Source organism: Sphaerodactylus townsendi, linkage group LG01 (assembly GCF_021028975.2).
Source record: "Sphaerodactylus townsendi isolate TG3544 linkage group LG01, MPM_Stown_v2.3, whole genome shotgun sequence".
Classification (NCBI taxonomy): domain Eukaryota; kingdom Metazoa; phylum Chordata; class Lepidosauria; order Squamata; family Sphaerodactylidae; genus Sphaerodactylus; species Sphaerodactylus townsendi.
This window is the reverse complement of record NC_059425.1, coordinates 13,278,232-13,300,351: the sequence shown is the minus strand read 5'-3', so window position 1 is coordinate 13,300,351 and position 22,120 is coordinate 13,278,232. Positions and strand designations below refer to the sequence as shown.

At 48.8% G+C, this 22,120-nt stretch overlaps 1 protein-coding gene across 1 annotated transcript in view; it reads left to right on the top strand.

Moving 5' to 3' along the window:
• ARNT (aryl hydrocarbon receptor nuclear translocator) overlaps window positions 1-22,120 on the top strand; it is a 60,080-nt gene that overhangs the window by 6,735 nt on the left and 31,225 nt on the right. The window contains 5 exon segments of the mRNA XM_048511172.1: window positions 9,947-10,058; window positions 10,409-10,453; window positions 13,095-13,139; window positions 14,373-14,417; window positions 20,532-20,745. Of these exon segments, the coding sequence (XP_048367129.1) occupies window positions 9,947-10,058; window positions 10,409-10,453; window positions 13,095-13,139; window positions 14,373-14,417; window positions 20,532-20,745 (461 nt within the window).

Here is a 22,120-nt window from a genome sequence, read left to right as displayed (position 1 = left end):
ATATACAGTATAACAAGGTGAAGTATCCAGTTTAATATGTTAACTGTTCATACCTGGACCATTTTTTGTTGTACTTTATTGAATGGAGAAAGATAATCATTACTTTAATGATAACTTAAAATGTTTTATTTAACCAAAACAATAACATTATAGCACACCCATTCTTGTATTTGCTTAAACATCCAAGTTTGCTAACAGATGTGGTTAAACAAAATATCTTTTTTAAAAAAACTTCAGACTATCAGCCAGGCCTGCACATGACAAACTTAAGATAGTGTCCTCTGTATCTCATTCATCTTAATTTGCTTGTCTGTTCATAATCTGGAAAAGAAAAACTTTCCTGCTTCATCAGTTCCCAAACAATTTCTTAGTTTGGATTCAATGAGTCCAAAGGGAGAGAATATATATTTTTTCTGATCCAGCAGAAGAATCTACTGCGGTTAAAACTAAATTATTACTTCAACAGTCACTGAATCTAAATGCTTCATAAGTGATCTCCATTAATTCACTGGTTTGACTTTTTTAAAGATATGTTGGTGAGGGAGCCAGCATGTTTTCTGCTGCTCCAGAGAGTAGGACCAGGAGTCATGGGTTCAAGGTGAAGGAAAAGAGATTCCACCTAAACATCAGGAAAAACTTCCTGACAGTAAGGGCTGTTTGTCAGTGGAATGCACTACCCCGGAGTGTGGTGGAGTCTCCTTCTTTGGAGGCTGGATGGCCATCTGTCAGGAGTGCTTTGATTGTGTGTTCCTGCATTGCAGGCGGTTGGACTTGATGGCCCTTGGGGATCTCTTCCAGCTTTATGATTATAAACATCTATTTCTTGAATGGGTCTTTTGGTTCTGAAAGTTTATTATAGTATATTATGGGTTCTGAAGTTTATTATAGTACTGTGGTGGCGAACCTGTGGCACTCCAGATGTTCATGGACTACAATTCCCATCAGCCCCTGCCAGCATGGCCAATTGGCCATGCTGACAGAGGCTGATGGGAATTGTAGTCCATGAACACCTGGAGTGCCATAGGTTCGCCACCACTGTTATAGTATATTATTGGCATCACCGACCACTCTTGTCACCATCACAGACAAGCTCCATATCCAACTTGACCGAGGCGGATCGGCGCTGTTGGTTTTGCTAGATCTTACTGCAGCTTTTGACCCACCGCCTGGCCGCTTCCGGGGTGCGGGGCACTGTCCTTCAGTGGATTGCCTCGTTTCTCCGGGACCGGAGTCAGCAAGTGTGGTGCGAGGATGAAGCCTCCCGGAGATGCCCGGTTCAGTGCAGAGTACCTCAGGGAGCGCTGCTGTCCCCGCTATTATTCAACATCTATATGCGACCACTTGCTCAGCTGGTGCGGAGCTTTGGGCTGATCTGTCATCAATATGCTGATGACACTCAGCTCATTCTGTCGAGGGAGGGGGGAGCGGTTACTGCCCCTTCAGCTCTCCAGCATTGTTTGGAGGCGGTAGCTGGTTGGTTGCAGCAGAGCAGGCTGCAACTGAATCCATCAAAGATGGAGATCCTCTGGCTAGGCCGCGGGGGTGAGGTTGGGGACTTCCAGCTGCCGGTGTGGGAGGGGGTCTCATTGGCGCTGACCTCCTCCGTTCGCAGTCTGGAGGTCCACCTGGATTCGTCTCTTTCAATGGAGACCCAGGTGGCCCATACAACCTGGACTGCATTTTTCCATCTTCATCAGGCCCGGCGGTTTGCCCCCTTCCTCTCCCAGGCGGATCTGGCCACTGTGATCCATGCAACGGTCACCTCCAGGCTGGACTATTGTAACTCGCTGTACGCTGGCCTTCCCTTGTGCTTGATTCGGAAGTTAAAACTGGTCCAACATGCGGCAGCACGCCTGCTCACAAGAGGCGCCTTCAGAGAACACATCCAGCCTGTGTTGCGTCAGCTGCATTGGCTTCCGGTCGAATTCCGAATCATCTTCAAGGTGTGGGTTTTGACCTTTAAGGCCTTGCGTGGCCTGGGGCCCTTGTACCTTCGGGACCGCGTCACCCCATATGTCCCATCTCGGCCCCTGCGTTCTGCAGAGGCCAATTTGCTGGTGGTCCCCGGCCCCTCTATGATGCGGCTGGCCTCCACGCGGGCCAGGACTTTTACGGCACTGGCCCCGGCCTGGTGGAACACCCTTCCTCCAGCTGTCCGGGCCCTGCGGGACCTAGGTGAGTTCCGCAGGGCCTGTAAGACCGTGCTGTTCCACCGGGCCTTTGGAGTGTCCAGCCACTGATACGGTGCCCCCTTACTGCTCTGTGCCCTGGGCCACTTATATCAGGGTCCCCTCATATTGAGGGGCCCCACCGTCTCTCCCCTCATGGGGGTACGTTTTAAATTGGGGTTGGACGCCTCTTGCTCATTTATGTATTACTGTCATTCGCTGTTTTATGAGTTTTAAGTTATTTTATGGGATGGAGTCTATGTATTTATATTTTGTATGACCGCTCCTGTCTGATATTTAGATAATGTTGTTTACCGCCCGGAGCCCTTCGGGGATCGGGCGGTATATAACTTGAAGAAATAAATTTTAAAAAATGATTCCTGGATACACATGTCATAGCTAACTCCTCTTCTTCAGTACTTAATTCTTTTTTTAACGCTTTAATTCTGTCATTGTGAGGTTGTGATTTTAAGTGCTCACTCCACTCCTTCCAAGTTTCAACAACATCAGCAATAAAATATCTAGCGTTTTGTGGGTTTTCCGGGTTGTATGGCCATGTTCCAGTAGCATTGTCCGCTGAAGTTTCACCTACACCTGTGGCTGGCATCTTCAGTCACAGATGCAGGCGAATTGTCAGGAGAAAATGCTACTGGAACACAGCCATACAACCTGGAAAACCCACAACACCCTAGTGATTCCGGCCGTGAAAGCCTTCGACAAGTACAATAAAACAGCTGTTTTTCTAAAACTTCAGGAGTTTGGCTGTGACAGTGCCGTCTGTTTTCTCTCGATTTTGTTCACAAACTGTCATCACAATAGACCAGTTCTTGAAATATTGCTCAAAACAGTCTGCTACAAAATCCCATCCAACATCACGCGGGGCCATACGCTTGGTTCCACCCATTCCTTCCAGAACTGCTGCTGCAAAAAATATCGTTGCGGAAGTACTTAGCAATTTCAACAACATTCATCTTTATTTCTGGGACACTGAAGACTTTGGCTGGGAGGTGCAGCTAATGAGCACTGCAGCTGTATGTTATTAGCTTTGTATTCTCTTCACGCTCTTCTAAATTTCTTCTCACCTTGGATACAACGGCAGTATTTCCCACGACTAAACTGTGTACTAGACATTTGAATTTTCCTTCACATTTTATTGTAGCTTTTGCTGCAATTTCTTGTAAGTATTCTGCTGCATATGCACTTCCTGACGTATCAGTTGTTTCTGCAAGCAAGACATTCCCTTCTATTGTTATACAGGCACATACAACAGAATCGTTGTGGCCATTACTCCACCCATCACGAGTTAGGCTTACAACTCTGCCCTCTAAACCAGTTGCACTTCTCCATTTCTCTGTCCAACACTTTATCCGGCAGTTTCCCTTCACCATCTGCTCTGCTGAGTGGACTGTATTCTAGTCTCAATGACTGAGCCATATGAATGAAGTGTGGGTTTTCAATCAAATGGAAAGAAGAGTTTGTTGTACAAACAAACTGGGCAGTTGCTTCACCAGCCAAGTGGCCATGCTCACAGGGTCTGATGGGAATTGTAGTTCATGAACATCTGGAGAGTCGCAGGTTGCAGATCTCTGCCATAGTATATGAGGCAGGGTCTGCCTGCATGTAGTCTTTGCTATTAGGTAGGGTTGCCAACTCTTGGTTGGGAAATTCCTGGAGATTGGGGATGACACCTAGGGAGGGCGTGGTTTGGGAAAAAGGGGGACCTCAGTGGGAGCATAATGCCATACCTTCGTTCCGCAGGGCTTGTAAAACCTAGTTATTCCGCCATGCCTTTTCCAACTAGCCAGCCGGCGTAATCTACTCAGCAGTCTCCTCCTCACCTCCCGAACAGGCGGGGTAATAGGGGTCGGAATTTACGACTGTTGGGTTTTTTAAAGTCGCCATCTGTTCTTTTATAATCTATTTATCTACTGTTTTGGGACGTTGTCAGCGTTTTTACAGTTTTAATATTTAATGTTATATTTGGATGTTTTATTGTGTTTTTTAACTGCTGTAACCCGCCCTGAGCCCTTTGGGACAGGGTGGGATAGAATGAATGAATGAATGAATGAATGAATGAATGAATGAATGAATGAATGTATGTATGTATGTATGTATGTATGTATGTATTTTTTTATTTTTTATTTATTTATTAATTAGATTTTTATACCGCCCTATCCCCGAGGGGCTCCGGGCGGTGTACAACAATAAACATAATAAAATGGTAAAATCTTTAAAAGCTGCGATAAAACAGTAAAAGCTAAATCTTATAAATACAATACAATAAAATACAATAAAAATACAATAATAAATATAATACAATAAAAATACAATAATAAATATAAATGGCATCCAGCTGCTCCGCATTTGAAATCCTCTCCCCTAAGAGGGAGTGGGAGAAATGGTGCAGGTCCCAGGACGTAGAGGGCCATGAGGCAGAGGGCCATGAAAGGGGGAGGCACCATCAGCGGCTCGGGTTCCCTCCAAAGGCCCCGGGCGAACAGCTCAGTTCGCGTCTTACAGGCCTCCCATGGAACTCACCTGCAAGGTCCCGCAAGAGGGCGTGATGTATTGCCATGTATGTATGTATGTATGTATGTATGTATGTATGTATGTATGTATGTATGTATGTATGTATGTATGTATGTATGTATGTATGTATGTATGTATGTCCACCCTCCAAATCAGCCGTTTCCTCCAGGAAAGCTGATCTGTGTCATTTGGAAATTAATTATAATTCCAGGAGATCTTGAGGCCTCATCCGAAGGTTGGCAACTTTACTGTTCGTGACCAAACGTCCCCCCACCCCTCTCTCTGCTCCCAGTTCTACGGTTCCCAGATGAAACCACGTGGTGATGTAATCTCCTCCTTGCACTATCAGCTGCGGTTAGAAATTGATTTATCAACTCTGAAAATGCGAGAAGAAACGGAACTGCGGGTGTGTTGCGTCACGGATGTTCTTTTCTGCTTTTGTCTGCCCCAGACAGGATTTGTACACGAAGATGATCTTATTAACATGAAGGGGAGGGGGCGGGAGGGGGGAGAGGGAGCCCTCCCCCCAGAGCACTTCCACATGGTTTACGACGTGTTTCCTTGTCTTTTGCAGGCTGGTGGTATTAATTAGATCAGGCCTCTCGCAGTCGGAGTGGACTCTTGAAAGGCCTGCGGCGGGGTTCTTAAGTGGTCCTGGCGGGTATTTTTCCATCAGCGCCCGAATACGAAACACGTCTTTCCTGTATCGTGTTTTTATTGCAGCAGAGTTCTTCCATCTGCGCGGCACAATTTAGTAGACGGTTTGGAGCAAAGGTTGTTCTGGTTTTCCAATTTAGCTCGCACTGCTGTGTGATTTTCCTGCTGACATCCCCCCTTAACTTTGAGGCGTGCTGGCCCAGGCACTGCAACAGCTGATGAAATGTTGGCTTTGTTTTTGCTATTTTAGCCGTGTCCCTAGAACTTCTGATAGTAGTGGCACCCGCAAACTCACCTGCCCTCGAGGAACTCTCCCCCATGTTCGCTCTATGAGTTCTTGCAATTTGCTTGTTCATTGGCTAACCCAAAGTGGATATTTAAAAAAAGAACCTTCTACAGCTGAGCTGGAAGTGACTGGATAGAATCATAGAATCCAAGAATCATAGAGTTGGAAGAGACCACGAGGGCCATCAAGTCCAACCCCCTGCCATGCATGATTATCCGCTTGAACCCGAACCAGACACTGGGCAGAATTCCAGGAGTCCATCAGAGGCTGGTTGAAAGTACTCAAGGCTAGAGCAGTAAATTGTGCAGAGACTCAACAGGCACCATCCCAGAACTGTTTCACTAGTCCAGGGTTTTTGGAATGCCTCAAAATGTAGCTTCAAGGAAGCGTTGTGGCTGATCAGGTTGGTGAATCCGGATTCCCTTTCCTGGTCGCAGTCAGTTTGGCCAATGGTGGCTTTCTCTTTGTCTATTTCTGTACTGCCGCCTTTTCTCTGGCAGGACTCCTCTCTGCCTCTCAAAACTGCACGCCTGGCAGAGGTCCAGCCGCAATGTTCCCCATCGCTGTCCCTCGATTTGAAAATCTGCGTCTGGTGCAGGGCGGCGTGTGCAGAGAGGGCATCGGTCTGTTGTCTGCTGATGTCAAGATAGCATATCTTGCCAGCTTAGTAACAATATATCAGCAGAGTTTAAAGCGGAGTCACTCTGGTAAGATGAGAAGGTTTAGTAGTCTTCTTGCACTCACTGCAGCCTTCTACCACTCTTGGAAAAGAATACTCTCCACACAAGATGTTCTTTCCATAGGAAGGTTTTTACTTTAGCAGTTGCAAGGTTACACAAGTCTATTCTATACAAGACTATAAAACTATACAGAACACTTCAGTAAGAACAAAGTTGAACTAGACTCTCAACTCAGACTCTGTCTCTATCTATCTCAGCATATACAATACATACATCAGGGATACTTTTCCCCGCCTACGCAACAACCTCTCATTGGTCTAGAACAGGGTAGGAATAGGCAAGGCTTCTCCAGATAAATTCAGGAACCACTCCCATCAGCCACCATTGGGCCATGCTGACAGAGGCTGATGGGAATTGTAGTTCCTGAACATCTGGAGAGCCGCAGGTTCCCTACCCCTGGTCTAGAATTACAGTTAAATCATGTTAAAGGTCAATCTTTGCTACTTTTTGCTCCTAGACTGACTGTCTCCGTCCTCTGGGTTTGGCAAACTTCTGCTAATTTAGAAGATGACCTTTTTGTGAACTTTTACTCTCTTTTTTATATATATCATGACACAATAGACTTCTGGTTAATGGAATTTTTATGCTACTTCTATCTAAAGTCTTGTTGAGTAATTTTAAAAAATATTTTCATTTTGAATTGTAAACCATCTTGAGCAAGACTCTGAAGAGGGAGTCTAGAAGTAGTCCACAGGAAGATGACCCCTCAGTGCGAAAGCTGTGTCCTTGTGGCTCTTCCTGGGTGGGGGGATGCTGTGTCCATTGAAAGATATTAAGTCCCACAAATGTAATTTAAGAGCCCCTTGTCCTTCTTGGTTTCCTGGAGCCCTCTGGGACCCTTTCTGCACAGGCCATTAAAAGCAGGGGAAAGGTGGGTTACATGAACCCGCCCTCACCCTGGCCCCTTCGTACGGCTGGCTGTCCCATGGACATCCAGCACATCGGCCAGTGCGCTCACCTTCACACTCTGAGTAGATAACTAGGCTTTCCCCTGACACTTTGATCTCACGGGAAACAGGATTGTTTCCATTATATGGGAGTAGGATACCAGCTGGCTCTCTGTCTGTCCCTGACCTTGGGGCGCCTTGATTCCAAACTAACTCTTTCTCACATTTCTTGGGATACTGGGAGGGGGGATTGCTAGTGGAATAAAGAGGATTGCAAAAGGTTCATCCAAACTGGCTTTACCAAGCTGAGTGCTTCGATACCTATCAATAAACGCTTCTGACCAACAACACAGAATCCATGTATTGCTTTAAGATCTGAGACCTAACAGTGGCATAGACTCATAATTTTTCATTTGTTTGAGCAATAGCTGCCTCCAAGGAAGGGGAGATCGGAGTGTAATTTTAGAATACAGACATAGCTGTAGGCCTTCCGGGGGTTGGGCGGTATATAAGATCGAAAAATAAATAAAAATAAATAAATAACTGGTGTGTTAGTCAGCCACCGGCTTAGTTGATTCACTGGAAGGAGCCAATTCTAATGATTGAGAACAGGGGAAAGAAATAGGAAACTATTATGAATTGGCCGTTCTTTTTAGCCAGGAAGAGTTAGAGATTTTGTTGGGTAAACTAAGTTCAGTCAGATTTTCAGTAGCTCGGAAAACCTCTTGCTTTAGTATTTGGGTAGTGTGAAAATTCGTTTAAATGAGACTGGTTCAAAGGGCGACAGGAAATCCTTAGGATAATAAAAGTAGCCATTTCCGTGTTAGGATATCTGCTGTAAGCTGTTTACTGGAAGCAAAAGGCTGTGTGATTTTGCTGGATCATGGATTTAACCTTCCTCAAAATCCCAGAACTGAAGAGAAGAGAAGAGAAGAAGAGTTTTGGATTTATATCCCCCCTTTCTCTCCTGCAGGAGACTCAAAGGGGCTTACAATCTCCTTTGCTAGCAGGCTCAACAAGTTTGGGGACCCCTTGTTTACACTTTTGTAATGTTTGTTTTTTATTGGTTGAGTTCACATCTGCCAATTCTTTAGCTGGTTGTTGGCCTTTCATTACAATTCAAGCCTCACCCAGATTTATTATCATTATGTTCATTATTTATTACCTATTGTTTATTGCATGCCTTGTGCTTCTGACATACAGATGTCTTTAAAAGCATTCATGCAATAAATCTTAAAACCTGTCCCTACAAACTTCTACGCGATATTACTCAGTCAGATTCAATAAAATAAAATACAGTAACTAAAAAAATTACACAGACCCCACTGCCAGGCCATGAGCTATTAAACGAGACACAGAAAGATAAGTTTTACAGTCTCGCGTGTCGATTTATTATCCATTCAATCAGTTTTTGTTGGTACATTTAATAATTCCCAGACGTTGCCCTTGTAAGAATGAAGAGGCGTTTTCTTACGATGCAATTGACTTGTTTGTCTTTCGGCTCCGCAGTCACGTTCTGGGGATTGGAACACTTGCCGTTTTTCGTGCGTGCGTCTTCCATGGCTGGTACAGAGCCTATTTAGTGTGGCCTGCATGTTCTATGTTCATTATTACAGTGTTCATGATGCATATTTGCAGAGGCATACTGAGGGGAAATGGCGCCCGGGGCAACACCTGCTCAAGTGCCCACCCTGTTCCTCCCCCTGTGCCCCACTTACCTTAGCTGGCTGAGGAGGGCAGTAACAGTCCCGGGCACCCGGGCGAGAGCCTCCTGGCCTGGCTGCTCCTCCTCCGTGGCGGCAGGCTCCTGGCCCGGCTGCTCCTTCAGGTCACATGATTCAGGAGATTTTGCACCCCCACGTGACCTAATGGGTGGCGCCCAGGGTCAGTTGACCCGCCCTGTCCCTTTGGCAGATACGCCCCTGGTAAATCAGCCTCGGCTGTTACTTGAGTTGGCCTTCTGCATGTACCCTGTTTCCCCGAATATAAGACGTCCCCTGAAAATAAGACGTAGTAGAGGTTTTGCTGAAGTGCGAAACATAAGGCATCCCCCAAAAGTAAGACGTAGCGAAGTTTTTGTTTGGAAGCATGCCCGATGAACAGAACACAGGAAAATAAGACATCCCCTGAAAATAAGACATAGCGCATCTTTGGGAGCAAAAATTAATATAAGACACTGTCTTATTTTCGGGGAAACACGGTAATAGTGGATGCACTGTAAAAAATACTTGAAAACCAGCCTACTTTAATTGGTTAACAGTTCTTAGTGACGGCAGCTTCGTAGGCCTGTGTAGATCCTTCCCACATCCCGTCGTTGGCAGGAGCGCTGCTGTGGAGGCAGCAAAGTGGCACTTGTGAGCCGCTGGGGCTCCATCTTCAGCTGCCTTCCCTTTCCGCCTTCTTAAAAGCCGCACGTGCTTTTCCACGCACTCCGGAGCCTGCCAAGCCGATCTGTTTCTTGGCCTCCGAAGTGCTGTGCTCTCTTTGCGGGGATGTGCCAGAGCGCCTGGCGTTTCCAGATGCTGGCGTGGCTTTATTTAGCTGGCGCTCGAGTCTGCTGATGCTCCAGCTGCCCGACTGCAGAAGGGCAGGCTCACCAGTCAGAAGAGCAATCGAAAGCAGATGTCGCCCTGGGAAGAGGCTTCACCGTCTTCTCCCTTCTTTTTTGTCTCTGCCTAGAAATGGCGGCGGATGTTCCTTCCTTGGGCACGGGGGTCGCCTCTGGGTCGTCGGGATCCGGCTCCCAATCTGGAGGCAACGCCATCCCGAGAACAACCAAGAGGAGACCAGAGTAAGATATCCTTTAGGGACTTGGGACAAGGGGGCCGCAGAAGCTTTGTGGGTTTGCCGTGCTGGGCCAGGCTGGAGGGCACCCGTGAAATTCCGCATCTGAGGCCCCTTCCGCACACGCAGAATAATGCACTTTCAGTCCACTTTCACAGTTGTTTGCAAGTGGGTTTTGCTCTTCCGCACGGCTGCAAAGTGGATTGGAAGTGCGTTATTCTGCATGTGTTGGACGGGGCCTCAGTTTCAACCCTCTGCATTTCTGTAGAAATGCAGGCCTTCATTTCCCTTCTGATCATCTGTTGTATGGTTGTTAACAACTTCTTCTTCTTTCCTCCTTCTTGTTTTTTCCCCCAGGCTTGATTTTGATGACGATGGTGAAGGGAACAGTAAATATCTCAGGTGAGGAGGGTTTCTTTATCAAAGAGGTAGGTGAGACTTGGGTGCCAGTTCTAGAACTGAAATTTTTTTTTCCTGAGACGAGTTCTTTAAAATGGAGCCCACCCAGAGGTGGGATCCAGCAGGTTCTCACAGGTTCCCGAGAGTAGGTTACTAATTATTTGTGTGTGCCGAGAGGGGGTTACTAATTGGTGATTTTGCCACATGATTTTTGCCTTAGTTACGCCCCTCCTCTCAGCAGTAGCTCACGGAACCTGAACCAGTCTAGCAGGAGGTGCACCGGCGCGCGTGGCAACCTGCACCTGCGTGCATTCGTTTCCCGCCCAAGGACCGGCGCAGCGGCTGCGTTCTTGCCACAGCCCTGCCCAGGAATGCCCCTCCCCCGGAATGCCCCTCCCCACACCCCCATCTTTATCAAAGAGGTGCCCCGCCCCGCCCCATTGGCACTACGCCACAGTTTGAATCCCACCACCATGGGAACCTGTTACTAAAAATTTTGGATCCCACCACTGAGCCCACCCACCCCCCCCACCCCCCCAGGCAAACTTCCCCAGCGATCTCTGAGAAAGATGCAAACAAAACCGTTTGGTTCTTAATGATCCCGAAGTGGCTGAGATGGCTATTGCGACCCAGCCCAGGGAATGTTGTCTACAATCGAACAACGATATCCGTGCACAGGTAAACTTGGTTGACTGTATAGAGCTGTCATGTCGTATGCCCACTGTGTCATCCCTGAGGCAAGTCAGCATAAAATATAAGTGGTAAAAATATTCAGCGAGGCTTTCACAGCAGCGGGCTGAACTACGGTGGAGGGGCGCAGCTGGTAGTCATCCCAAAGAAGGGATTTTCAGAGGGTAGCCGTGCTGGTCTGCAGCACAACAGCTCCATTTTAAATCCAGCAGTGCCTTCAAGGCCAATATGATCTTCGAGTAGGATTTTTCGAGGGTCAGAGCTTCCCAAGATCTCACTGGTTTTTGTGGTGCTACTGCACTCCAATCTATCTGTTGTACTGCAGACCAGCCCAGTCTCTAAGATGTTCTTGAACTCATATCTAACAGATAAGAACATAAGAACAAGCCAGCTGGATCAGACCAGAGTCCATCTAGTCCAGCACTCTGCTACTTGCAGTGGCCCACCAGGTGCCTTTGGGAGCTCACGTGCAGGATGTGAAAGCAATGGCCTTCTGCTGCTGCTGCTGCTCCTGAGCACCTGGTCTGCTCAGGCATTTGCAATCTCAGATCAAGGAGGATCAAGATTGGTAGCCATAGATCGACTTCTCCTCCATAAATCTGTCCAAGCCCTTTTTAAAGCTATCCAGGTTAGTGGCCATCACCACCTCCTGTGGCAGCATATTCCAAACACCAATCACACGTTGCGTGAAGAAGTGTTTCCTTTTATTAGTCCTAATTCTTCCCCCCAGCATTTTCAATGGATGCCCCCTGGTTCTAGTATTGTGAGAAAGAGAGAAAAATGTCTTTCTGTCAACATTTTCTACCCCATGCATAATTATATCCCCTCTCAGATGTCTCCTCTCCAAACTAAAGAGCCCCAAACTCTGCAGCCTCTCCTCATAAGGAAGGTGCTCCAATCCTTCAATCATCCTCGTCTAGTTCTTCTCTTGCATTTTTTTTCTATCTCTTTCGGATATCCTTTTTTTGGAGACGCATCGCATGCTACAGAACTGAACACAGTACCTCCAATGCGGTCAGCATCTCACGGCTTTATATAAGGACATGACAATCCTTGCAGTTTTATTATCCACTCCTAGATAGTTTGGTAAGAGAAGGTGAAGAGGTGACATGATAGCCATGTTTGAAGGGATGTCATGTTGGTGAGGGAGCAAGCTTGTTTTCTGTGGCTCCAGAGACTAGGGCTCAGAGAAATGCATTCAAGATGAAGGAAAAGAGATTTCACCAAACATCAGGGAAAACTTCCTGACAGTAAGGGCTGATCAACAGTGGAATGCACTACCCCGGAGTGTGGTGGAGTCTCCTTTTAAAGAGAGGCTGGATGACCATCTGTCAGGAGTGCTTTAATTATGTGTTCCTGTATTGCAGCAGAAAACAAGCTTGCTCCCTCACCAACATAACATCCCTTCAAATATCTAAACATGTCTATCATGTCACCTCTTAACCTTCTCTTCACCAAACTAAACATCCCCAGCTCCCCCATAGGGCATGAATTCCAGACCTTTTACCATTTTGGTCACCCTTCTCTGGACCTGTTCCAGCTTGTGAATATCCTTCTTGAATTGCAGTGCCCAGAACTGAACACAGTTTTCCAGGTGAGGTCTAACCAAGGCAGAATAGAGAGGTACAATTGCATCCCTTGATCTAGACCAGGGGTCTGCAACCTGCGGCTCTCCAGATGTGCATGGACTACAAATCCCATCAGACCCTGCCATCATGGCCAATTGGCTGTGCTGGCAGGGGCTGATGGGCATTGTAGTCCATGAGCATCTGGAGAGCCGCAGGTTGCAGACCCCTGATCTAGACACTATACTTCCATTGATACAGCCCAGAATCGCATTGGCTTTCTTGGCCACCGCATCGCACTGCTGACTTATTTTGCAGGTTCGTTTTTCCTTAAGCCTAGAAAAGATGACCAAATCCCTTTTTTTCTTCTCTCTTCCTGCCTTTCCTAGATGTGATGACGACCAGCTCCCGAACGACAAAGAGAGATTTGCCAGGTAAGGTTCTCTGTGGCTCCGCTTGTAGAAACTTGAGAGCTGTGTGCTTCCACGTGACCCACCATCCACGCTGGCTTTGCTGGAGGCGCTTTCTCATCTTCATCCCAGTGCAATCATCTCACTTGACCCAGCTCTCTCTCTCTTTCTCTTTCGTTCCTTTCTATCCCTCAGAAAGCATGTTGTTGTTGACTCTGATCTGTGGCGATGCCAGTGTTTTCTGACACAAAGTTAGTTCTGGTCATTCAGGTGCTTTTTAAAGGAAAATGCATTTTATAGCACAGTCATCTGCTCACGCTTGAGTCTTCCTGTCCCCGAAGATTGCTGGTCGAGTCTTGGCTCTGGGTGTTTCCACTCTTTGGCAAGGGCCTTTTTGGTGGTGACCCCCGCAGACGCAGACCGGTAAGCGAATGCCTTTCGATCACCTGGGCAGAGCGTCACCCTGCTGTTCCCTGCTCAAGTGTTCCCTCAGCAGTGATGTGGAAGGCAAGAAGAAATAATTTACGTTGCCTTTTGGGAAACAGCATTAAAGGCTTTGTAGTAAAGAAAAGAAAACTATAAATAAAAATTAAACTCTTTCCCATCTCTTGTCTTTAGCCACCAAAGTTCAACCGGGTTAAATTCTCAAACATTTGCTTCTTGTATCAGCGGAAGCTGTCACTGGCTGTTGTGGGTTTTCTGGGCTACGTGGCAGGGTTGTTTTTTGTTTCTGATGCTTTGTCCTCATCTGTGGCTGGCATCTTCAGCAACGGCGTACCGCCCGTGGGGACGGGGGTGAGTGGGTGCAACTTTATATTTTGGTGTTGTTGTTCTATATTGCAATGCAATGGTGGTGTTGTTCTATATTGCAATGCAATGGAATGGATACGTCCGACTTTAATAGAGGGCCTGTGTTGAATTGGCACGGGAGTTCCATCTTACCAATCCTTCTTTATGCTGACTTTCTTTGGTCTCCTGTGCTCCTTTATCAGTCCTTGAGTTCTCTTTCTTCCCTGTAATCTACTTGGGGCAGATATATATATATATTTTTACACCTGCCACTCCTGGCTAGCGGTTTCGGCTCCGCGGTTGTTCAGTAGCGATATTAGTAAGGAGCTTGAAAGTGGAGAACTGTACTTCCCAGGTCGCCTACAACACCCCCCGCCCGCCCCCGTTTTATTTTATTTTCCATTCCCTATTACTTTCGACTGCTCTTTCCCTCCCCGTTTTTAGCTTAGTCCACCATTTTATTTCTAGGTCTGACGATGAACAGAGTTCAGCGGATAAGGAAAGACTGGCCAGGTAGGAGACTGGGGATCTCTCTGAAGCATGGCGAAAATCAGAATTTGCACTCCCTTCCTTTCCCCTCGCTCTTCTGTGACCCCACCCGACCCCCTTTTTGATAGCAGCTCCCTTCCCCCCTTCTCCCCCCTTTTTAATTCACGGCACTCGAGGACTTTGAAACTGGATGGAGGCGACTGGAAGCCCAGCCCACCCCTCGGGCGGTTCCGCATGATGAGGGTCTGGGTCATTGGAGAAGCAAGAGGGGGAAGGCCCGAGGGCCCCGGGACAGGGGTGGGTGCTCTGCTTGGCCAATGGAACACACATCATTTGCAATCAGACCTTTATGGAAGAAGAGACCATAGACCCCCTTTCTCAAGAACCTAAAATACTGCTGGATAAAAATAACATGGAATTCCTAAGGGGGCAAGCTACCTACTCCACACACCAAGTGCACATAGATAGCTCTTCTAAATATGTATGGCTGTGAAAACGGAAGTCAGTGCAACGTTTAGGGTAGCCCTTGAAGTCTGTATAAGTCCTTGTTTCTAAACAGTTTGGTTCTTATGTGTACTATACTCCTGTTGTCGTAAGTGGGTTTTTTTTAAATTTGGGGTCAGCAGCTGGCAGACCCTAGGTGGAATCTGGCCACTCAAACAGTACCGTCCAACCCCACAGGTGAGAGATGGATCTGGATGAGCAGTTTCAAAGCCAGTGGGGCTCTGGCGGCAGGCTGTCTACGGGTGGGGGAGGTTGGCTTTCCTTGACGTCGCCTCTCCCCGTCAAAACGTGTTTCCAACTATGGGCCGACAGATTCAATATTCTGTGGGGAAAGCAAGGGAGAGCTCACCGGTGTTGGCCCCACTGCTGCGGTGGCGATGGTGCGGAAAGACATCCCATCTCTTTTCTGGGGGGATTGAAGTCTTCCCTGTCTAAAGTGGCCAGACCAATCTCGGAAGCTAAGCTTGCCCTTGGTTAGTCCTTGGATGTGAGGCCACCAAGGAAGTCCAGCTTCGCTGTACAGAGGCAGGCAACGGCAAGCCTCCTCTGCGGCTCCTTGCCTTGGAAACCTTGTTGGAGTCACCATGCGTCAGCTGTGACTGGCCAGCCCTTTGTACCACTGTCCACCCTCAATTGCCCACCCTCGATTGCCCACCAGCCCTTTGTACCACTGTCCACCCTCGATTGCCCACCAGCCCTTTGTACCACTGTCCACCCTCGATTGCCCACCAGCCCTTTGTACCACTGTCCACCCTCGATTGCCCACCAGCCCTTTGTACCACTGTCCACCCTCAATTGTCCACCCTCGATTGCCCACCAGCCCTTTGTACCACTGTCCACCCTCGATTGCCCACCAGCCCTTTGTACCACTGTCTACCCTCGATTGCCCACCCTCGATTGCCCACCAGCCCTTTGTACCACTGTCCACCCTCGATTGCCCACCTTCAGAAGTGGGGCGAATTTTGCTTCCCAAGGATCCATGTTCAGTTGGGTGGAATTAGAAATATAAATCCACTGGGTTGGGTGGATCCACTGGGTTGGGTGGAATTAGATCCACTGGGTTGGGTCCATTGGGTTGGGTGGATCCACTTGGTTGGGTGGAATTAGAAATGTCAATCCAGATCTTACTGTCAGAGGGCGACAAGTGCTGGGGAAGGGTGGGACAGCATTGGGAATAGAAAGACTGAACAATCGGGGCAGGGGTAGGAAAGGCAGTGGTCCAGCCGGAGAAAGCAGGAGAGGTATGGACTCCAGAGCTCTTGTTAAGAGAGACTGGAAGATTGCCCAGCAGAGCTAAGGCAAGATGGGCTGGACTCCGGGATTAGGGAACCTGATGGCAGAGGAAAAGTTTGGATTTATACACACACACACCCCTTTCTTTCCTGTAGGAGACTCAAAGGAGCTTACAATCTCTTTTCACTCCCTCCCCCCCCCCACAACAAACACCCTGTGGAGTGGTTGGGGCTGAGAGAGCTCCAGAGAACTGTGACTACTAGCCCAAGGTCACCCAGCTGGCATGTGTGGGAGTGCACAGGCTAATCTAGTTCCCCAGATAAGCCTCCACAGCTCAAGTGGCAGAGCGGGGAATCAAACCCGGTTCTCCAGACTAGAGTGCACCTGCTCTTAACCACGACGCTGCTGCTGCTGCTGCTGGCAGCACAGCTGCTGGAGAAACCATGTTTTCCATCTCTCGGGGAGAGGGAGGCCTTCCAAAGGATCGGGTCTGCAAAAGAATCCGATCGAGTCCTTCTGTAGGCGAGAGGAACTTATCCTGACTCCTCCCTGCAGCAGAACTGGAAGTCGATGGGAAGAGCCCAGCAGCATCAAAACCCGGCTGTTACTTAAGTGCCGCTGTGCCGCCAGCCCCAGCCTGTGAAAGGGACCCAATGCCTGGCCCTCTTCCCAAGGAGATTTGCAAAGCCTCTTGGGAATAAAGCATTAATTTTAGCGGTGGTGGTTTGCAGAATTAAATTTTCCCGGGGCTTGTCGCATTCTCCTGCAACACATTAGCTGGCACGCTTGGGTGATGGTTTCGCCGTTCTCCAAATCTGCCCATGGTGCAGTGGCTCTGAGAAGGTTTGTGAGTTCCGGCGGGGCAGGCTGGCTGGCGGAATATTGGGATTGGTGTTTTGTGCAGGAGAGGAAGCCTAGCTGGGTGATTTAGTCACGAGCCATTAAGAGGTCAGATCTGCCGCCAGAGGATGCCACGGGCACGGATTAGGGGTTGGATAGATTCTGGGAGGAAAGGTTTATCAGAGAATAAAATGAACCTCCTGGTTAAGAACATAAGAACTAGCCTGCTGGATCAGACCAGAGTCCATCTAGTCCAGCACTCTGCTACTCGCAGTGGCCCACCAGGTGCCTTTGGGAGCTCACATGCAGGAGGTGAAAGCAATGGCCTTCTGCTGCTGCTGCTCCCGAGCACCTGGTCTACTAAGGCATTTGCAATCTGAGATCAATGAGGATCAAGATTGGTAGCCAGAGATCGACTTCTCCTCCACAAACCTGTCCAAGCCCTTTTTAAAGCTATCCCGGTTAGTGGCCATCACCACCTCCTGCGGCAGCACATTCCAAACACCAATCACACGTTGCGTGAAGAAGTGTTTCCTTTTATTAGTCCTAATTCTTCCCCCCAGCATTTCCAATGAATGCCCCCTGGTTCTAGTATTGTGAGAAAGAGAGAACAATTTCTCTCTGTCCACATTTTCCACCCCATGCATAATTTTATAGACTTCAATCATATCCCTCATGTTTAGAGGCAATTAACCTCTGAATCCCAGTACTGGGAGGCATGGCCAGGGGAAGGCCTCAGCCTCTGTGCCTTGTGATTGGCCCTCCAGAGGAACTGGCTGGCCACTATGTGAGGCAGGACGCTGAACTAAATGGACCCCTGCCCTGATCCAGCAGGGCTCTCCTGGTGTCTCTGGCCTGGCTGCAGTCTGTAAAGTTTCTGTTGGAGGATTTTCCTGGAGGATTTAAACACGTTTTGGGTTCTTCTGCATGACCCCACAGTACTGGCCCTTGCGGCTGTCTGGTCCAGCGCTTCCCATTGATCTACCTATTTGCGACGCTTTCACCTGCGTGCGAATCCACCATAGTAATCAAGGCAGGTGTACAGTACCTGTGTGTGAAGCATCTGCTGCTCCAGACGAGCATGGGTCAATCAGAGAGCTGGGGAAGCTGCAGAAGGTCAGATCGTGCCAGTTTTTCAACAGAACCTCCCCAGTGAGTTTCTGCCATCTTGGCCCTTTTCCATCCAATGCCCCTTCCCCCCAAGAGACCACGCACTCATGCAGGGAAGCGCAGAGTCCAGCCATCTGCCCGCCCCTTTTAGGTTTTTGCATTGACTCTCGCTCTTTTGTGCCGTTCCTCCCTCACCCTGCCGTTCATCCAGTTTCATCTTCCATTCCACGCCTTCTGTCTGCATCCCAATCATTCCATAATCTCTTTGCACCTTCTAACCTGATTGTTTTCCTTATAGGAAATCTGGTGTGATCTCTCTCTCTCTGTTTTGGTGGGTGGGGGACCCCCGTTTGGTTGCAACAGGGTTGGGGTCTGACCCATTTGTCCAGCATGGGGTGCGACAACCAGCAATTGAAGAGGAATCACTTAGCCGTGGGGCGTAATTTCTTTTTTTTAAAGGCCGGCTTCACTCTGAACTGTTCGGAAATCATTTAGCACGTTCCGGTTCTCCCCGACTTCTCTCCGGCTCCAAAATTATTGTTTGGGATTTGGAATTTCAGGAAGCTACTGAGAACTCGGGCTGAAGGATCCCTCGCTCTTCACAGAACTCTGTTTCCCATAATTCCTTAGCAGAGAACCCTGATGTAGATTTAAAGCTGCGAGTGCTAGCCAGCGATCACGGCTAAGCTCGCCAAACCGTGATGCGGCTGTTCTTGGGCTTCATGTAGAACAGGGGGTGAGTTCGAGAGACGCGGGATGCCACTGAGGATGGGCCCCCCTGCATCGCGAGCACACACTCTCTGTCTCCATGCACTTCATTCACCTTTTTAGGTCGAGGTTTCACTACTGGTTCGTCCATCTGCGCATTCAACTGAAATCTGTGGTTCATACTAGAGCAAATTTTCACTCTTTGCTTGCCAACAAAACAACAAACACTCACTGAGTGTATTTCAAAATCCCACCGCTGCCACCATGTCAAGGAAGACTCAACTGTCCCCTTCTGTTTGAACTAGTTATTGATTCAATACACTCAGAGACAATCAGTCCGTTAGAAAACTTTTTCTTTTTGTAGTTTATTAAGTCTTACTTATATCTGATATCTCAGTTAGGCTAGCATAACAAAACTTCCAGTGACGGCTTACGACTTAAAATTCAAGAAAACACTTAATGTAGCTTAAGACATGTAACAGGCAAGCTTGCAAATTGCTCTAATGAACTAACTAAAAAAAAACATTCAGGAAAACCAAGCTGGGCTTCAGCTTCAGTTAAACCCCAACCAAAATAACTGCCTTTCTCTGTGCTGAGAGCCGCAGCCTCCAACTGTCCCTTTTAGAATGTTTGCTGAACTCTTCACAGGGGGTGAGTTCGAGAGACGCGGGAAGCCACTGAGGATGGGCCCCCCTGCATCGCAAGCACGCCCTCTCTCTCTCCATGCAAGCCTACCTGTGTCACTACCTCTCGAAACCCTTGCTGGATCAGACCAAAAATCCTTCTTGGCTGCATTTTTTTTTTTGAGATGATGGTGGCCACCCAAACACCTGCCCACTAGAAGGGCATGCCATTGGACGTCTCCAGAGCCGTGGGTTTATGAACATGGCAGTTAGTTCAGGCTCATAGGCAAGACCTGGACCTCTCTGCCACTTGAGCCAGTGGCCGTCACCACAGCAAATTCTACTGAGCCCAAGATGGACTTGAATCTGCCGCCGAGCGGTGTGTTTCCATTTTGCTTTCCCTCCTCATTTACCCTGCGGACATCATTGGGATCCTGGCAGCAATGCGGGTGCAGCCACAAAACGACTACCGCACGATAGCTGCCGCCCATTAGAGGTGGAGCCACCACAAAATGGCTGCCTCGGCTTACCTTCAGTCTTACCGTGGCAACCGTGGTCAGAGCAGTCTTTTTAACAACCTGCACAACCAGTGGAGCTCCAGTAGCCTGAAAACACTTTGTGGTCTCGACGACCATCATGGCACCCCCGGGCACCCCTGTGATGAGCTCAGGATGCGGGGGACCCCATGATTGAAAAGAGAAGCGTGAAATATGGGGCTGTGGGTTTTCTGGGCAGCCCTTTGGTGCCATTCTGCCCCAGAAGCAAAACCTATTCAAGTCCTGCGCATGTGATCTTCTGGCTGCAGCCTGGAGCTAGAGGGACCTTTGGCCTAATCCAGCCCAGTTGGTCTTACCATACACAGCTGCTCCTGCAATAAAAGTTTGCCCCCTTAGCTGAGATTCTCCTCCTCCCTTTTCCCCATGGCATGCCCAGCATGAGTGTGTTTGAAGCCCCCTAACGCAAGCGCTCGACCCGTTTCCTGATCTATTTCCCTCTCCTCTTCTTTTTTTATCCTGAACGACCAGGTAGAGCTGATCTGGCTGAATTTGTAATCTGATCCCCTTCTCTCTCTCTCTCTCTCTCTCTCTCTCTCTCTCTCTCTCTCTGACTCCTTGCGCAGGGAGAACCACAGCGAAATAGAGCGGCGGCGGCGGAATAAGATGACGGCCTACATCACCGAGCTTTCCGACATGGTCCCCACCTGCAGCGCTCTGGCCCGCAAGCCGGACAAGCTCACCATCCTGCGGATGGCCGTTTCGCACATGAAGTCCCTCCGGGGCACTGGGAACACATCCACTGATGGGACCTACAAGCCCTCCTTCCTCACAGATCAGGTCTGTGCCCGCCACACAGGGCTGGTGCCAGCTTTGGGGGGAGACCTGTCTGCCCACTGCCAGGGCCTCCCCTTGTGCCTTCCTTTTCCAACCTGCACCATCGTGCCCTTCGCCTTCTTGAGAGCCAGGGTGGTGTAGTGGTTAAGAGCAGGGGGGTTCTAATCTGGAGAACCGGGGTTTGATTCCCACTCCTCCCCCTGAGTGTCAGAGGCTTATTTGGTGAACCGGATGTGTTTCCGCACTCCTACGTTCCTGCTAGGTGACCTTGGGCCAGTCACAGGTGGGGTATAAATCCAAATGCTTCTTCTTGTGCACCTGTCTCCCACTTGCAAGCCCCCACTGCACATGCTGAGTTGTCTTCATTGGTCCATGCAGCTGGGAGCGTCACTTTTATTGCCCCCAGGTAGTGCCATCACTGTGCCCTTCCATACTCCCTTTTTCAATTACTCTAAATCAGGGGTAGGGAACCTGTGGCTCTCCAGATGTTCAGGAACTACAATTCCCATCAGCCCCTACCAGCATGGCCAATTGGGAGGGGGAGGGGGAGGGGGAGGAGGAGGAGTTTGGATTTATATCCCCCCTTTCTCTCCTACAGGAGACTCAAAGAGGCTTACAATCTCCTTGCCCTTCCCCCCTCACAACAAACACCCTGTGAGGTAGGTGGGGCTGAGAGAGCTCCGAGAAGCTGTGATTAGCCTAAGGTCACCCAGCTGGCGTATGTGGGAGTGTACAGGTTAATCTGAATTCCCCAGATAAGCCTCCACAGCTCAGGCAGCAGAGCGGGGAATCAAACCCGGTTCCTCCAGATTAGATACACGAGCTCTTAACCTCCTACGCCACTGCTGCTAGGATCCGGGGGTAGGTCAGCGGCAGCAGACCCTGAGGTGGGGGAGCTGCCAGGGTCAGGAATCCTGCTTTGCTTGCAGGTCTGCTGACACCAGCCCTGCCAACCCACCAGCAAACCGGGCCAAGGTGCAAAATGGCAGCAAAGGGAGCATGAAGCATACAGCAGTGAGCCGATTCCTTCATGTGCTCCACTTAAACTGGCGCTTGGCACTCACTTCTGCCTTGGGAGAAGTCTTCGACAAGGACCAGACCCAATCTTTTAAAATCAGTTGTTGAAAGAACAAACGAACAAAAACGCCCAATCTAAGTTGCTGTCCCTTGCTGTGGAAATGGTGGATGTGGGATGCAGAGGGCAAGCAGAAAAGTTGGCTCCGGCAAAGTCTGTGGGCGCGGGAGAAGAAGAAGTGGAGTTTGGATTTATAAGGTGGCCTACAAACTCCTTTCCCTTCCTCTCCCCACCACAGACTCCTTGTGAGGCAGGTGGAGCTGAGAGAGTTCGGAAAGAACTGTGACTAGCCCAAGGTCACCC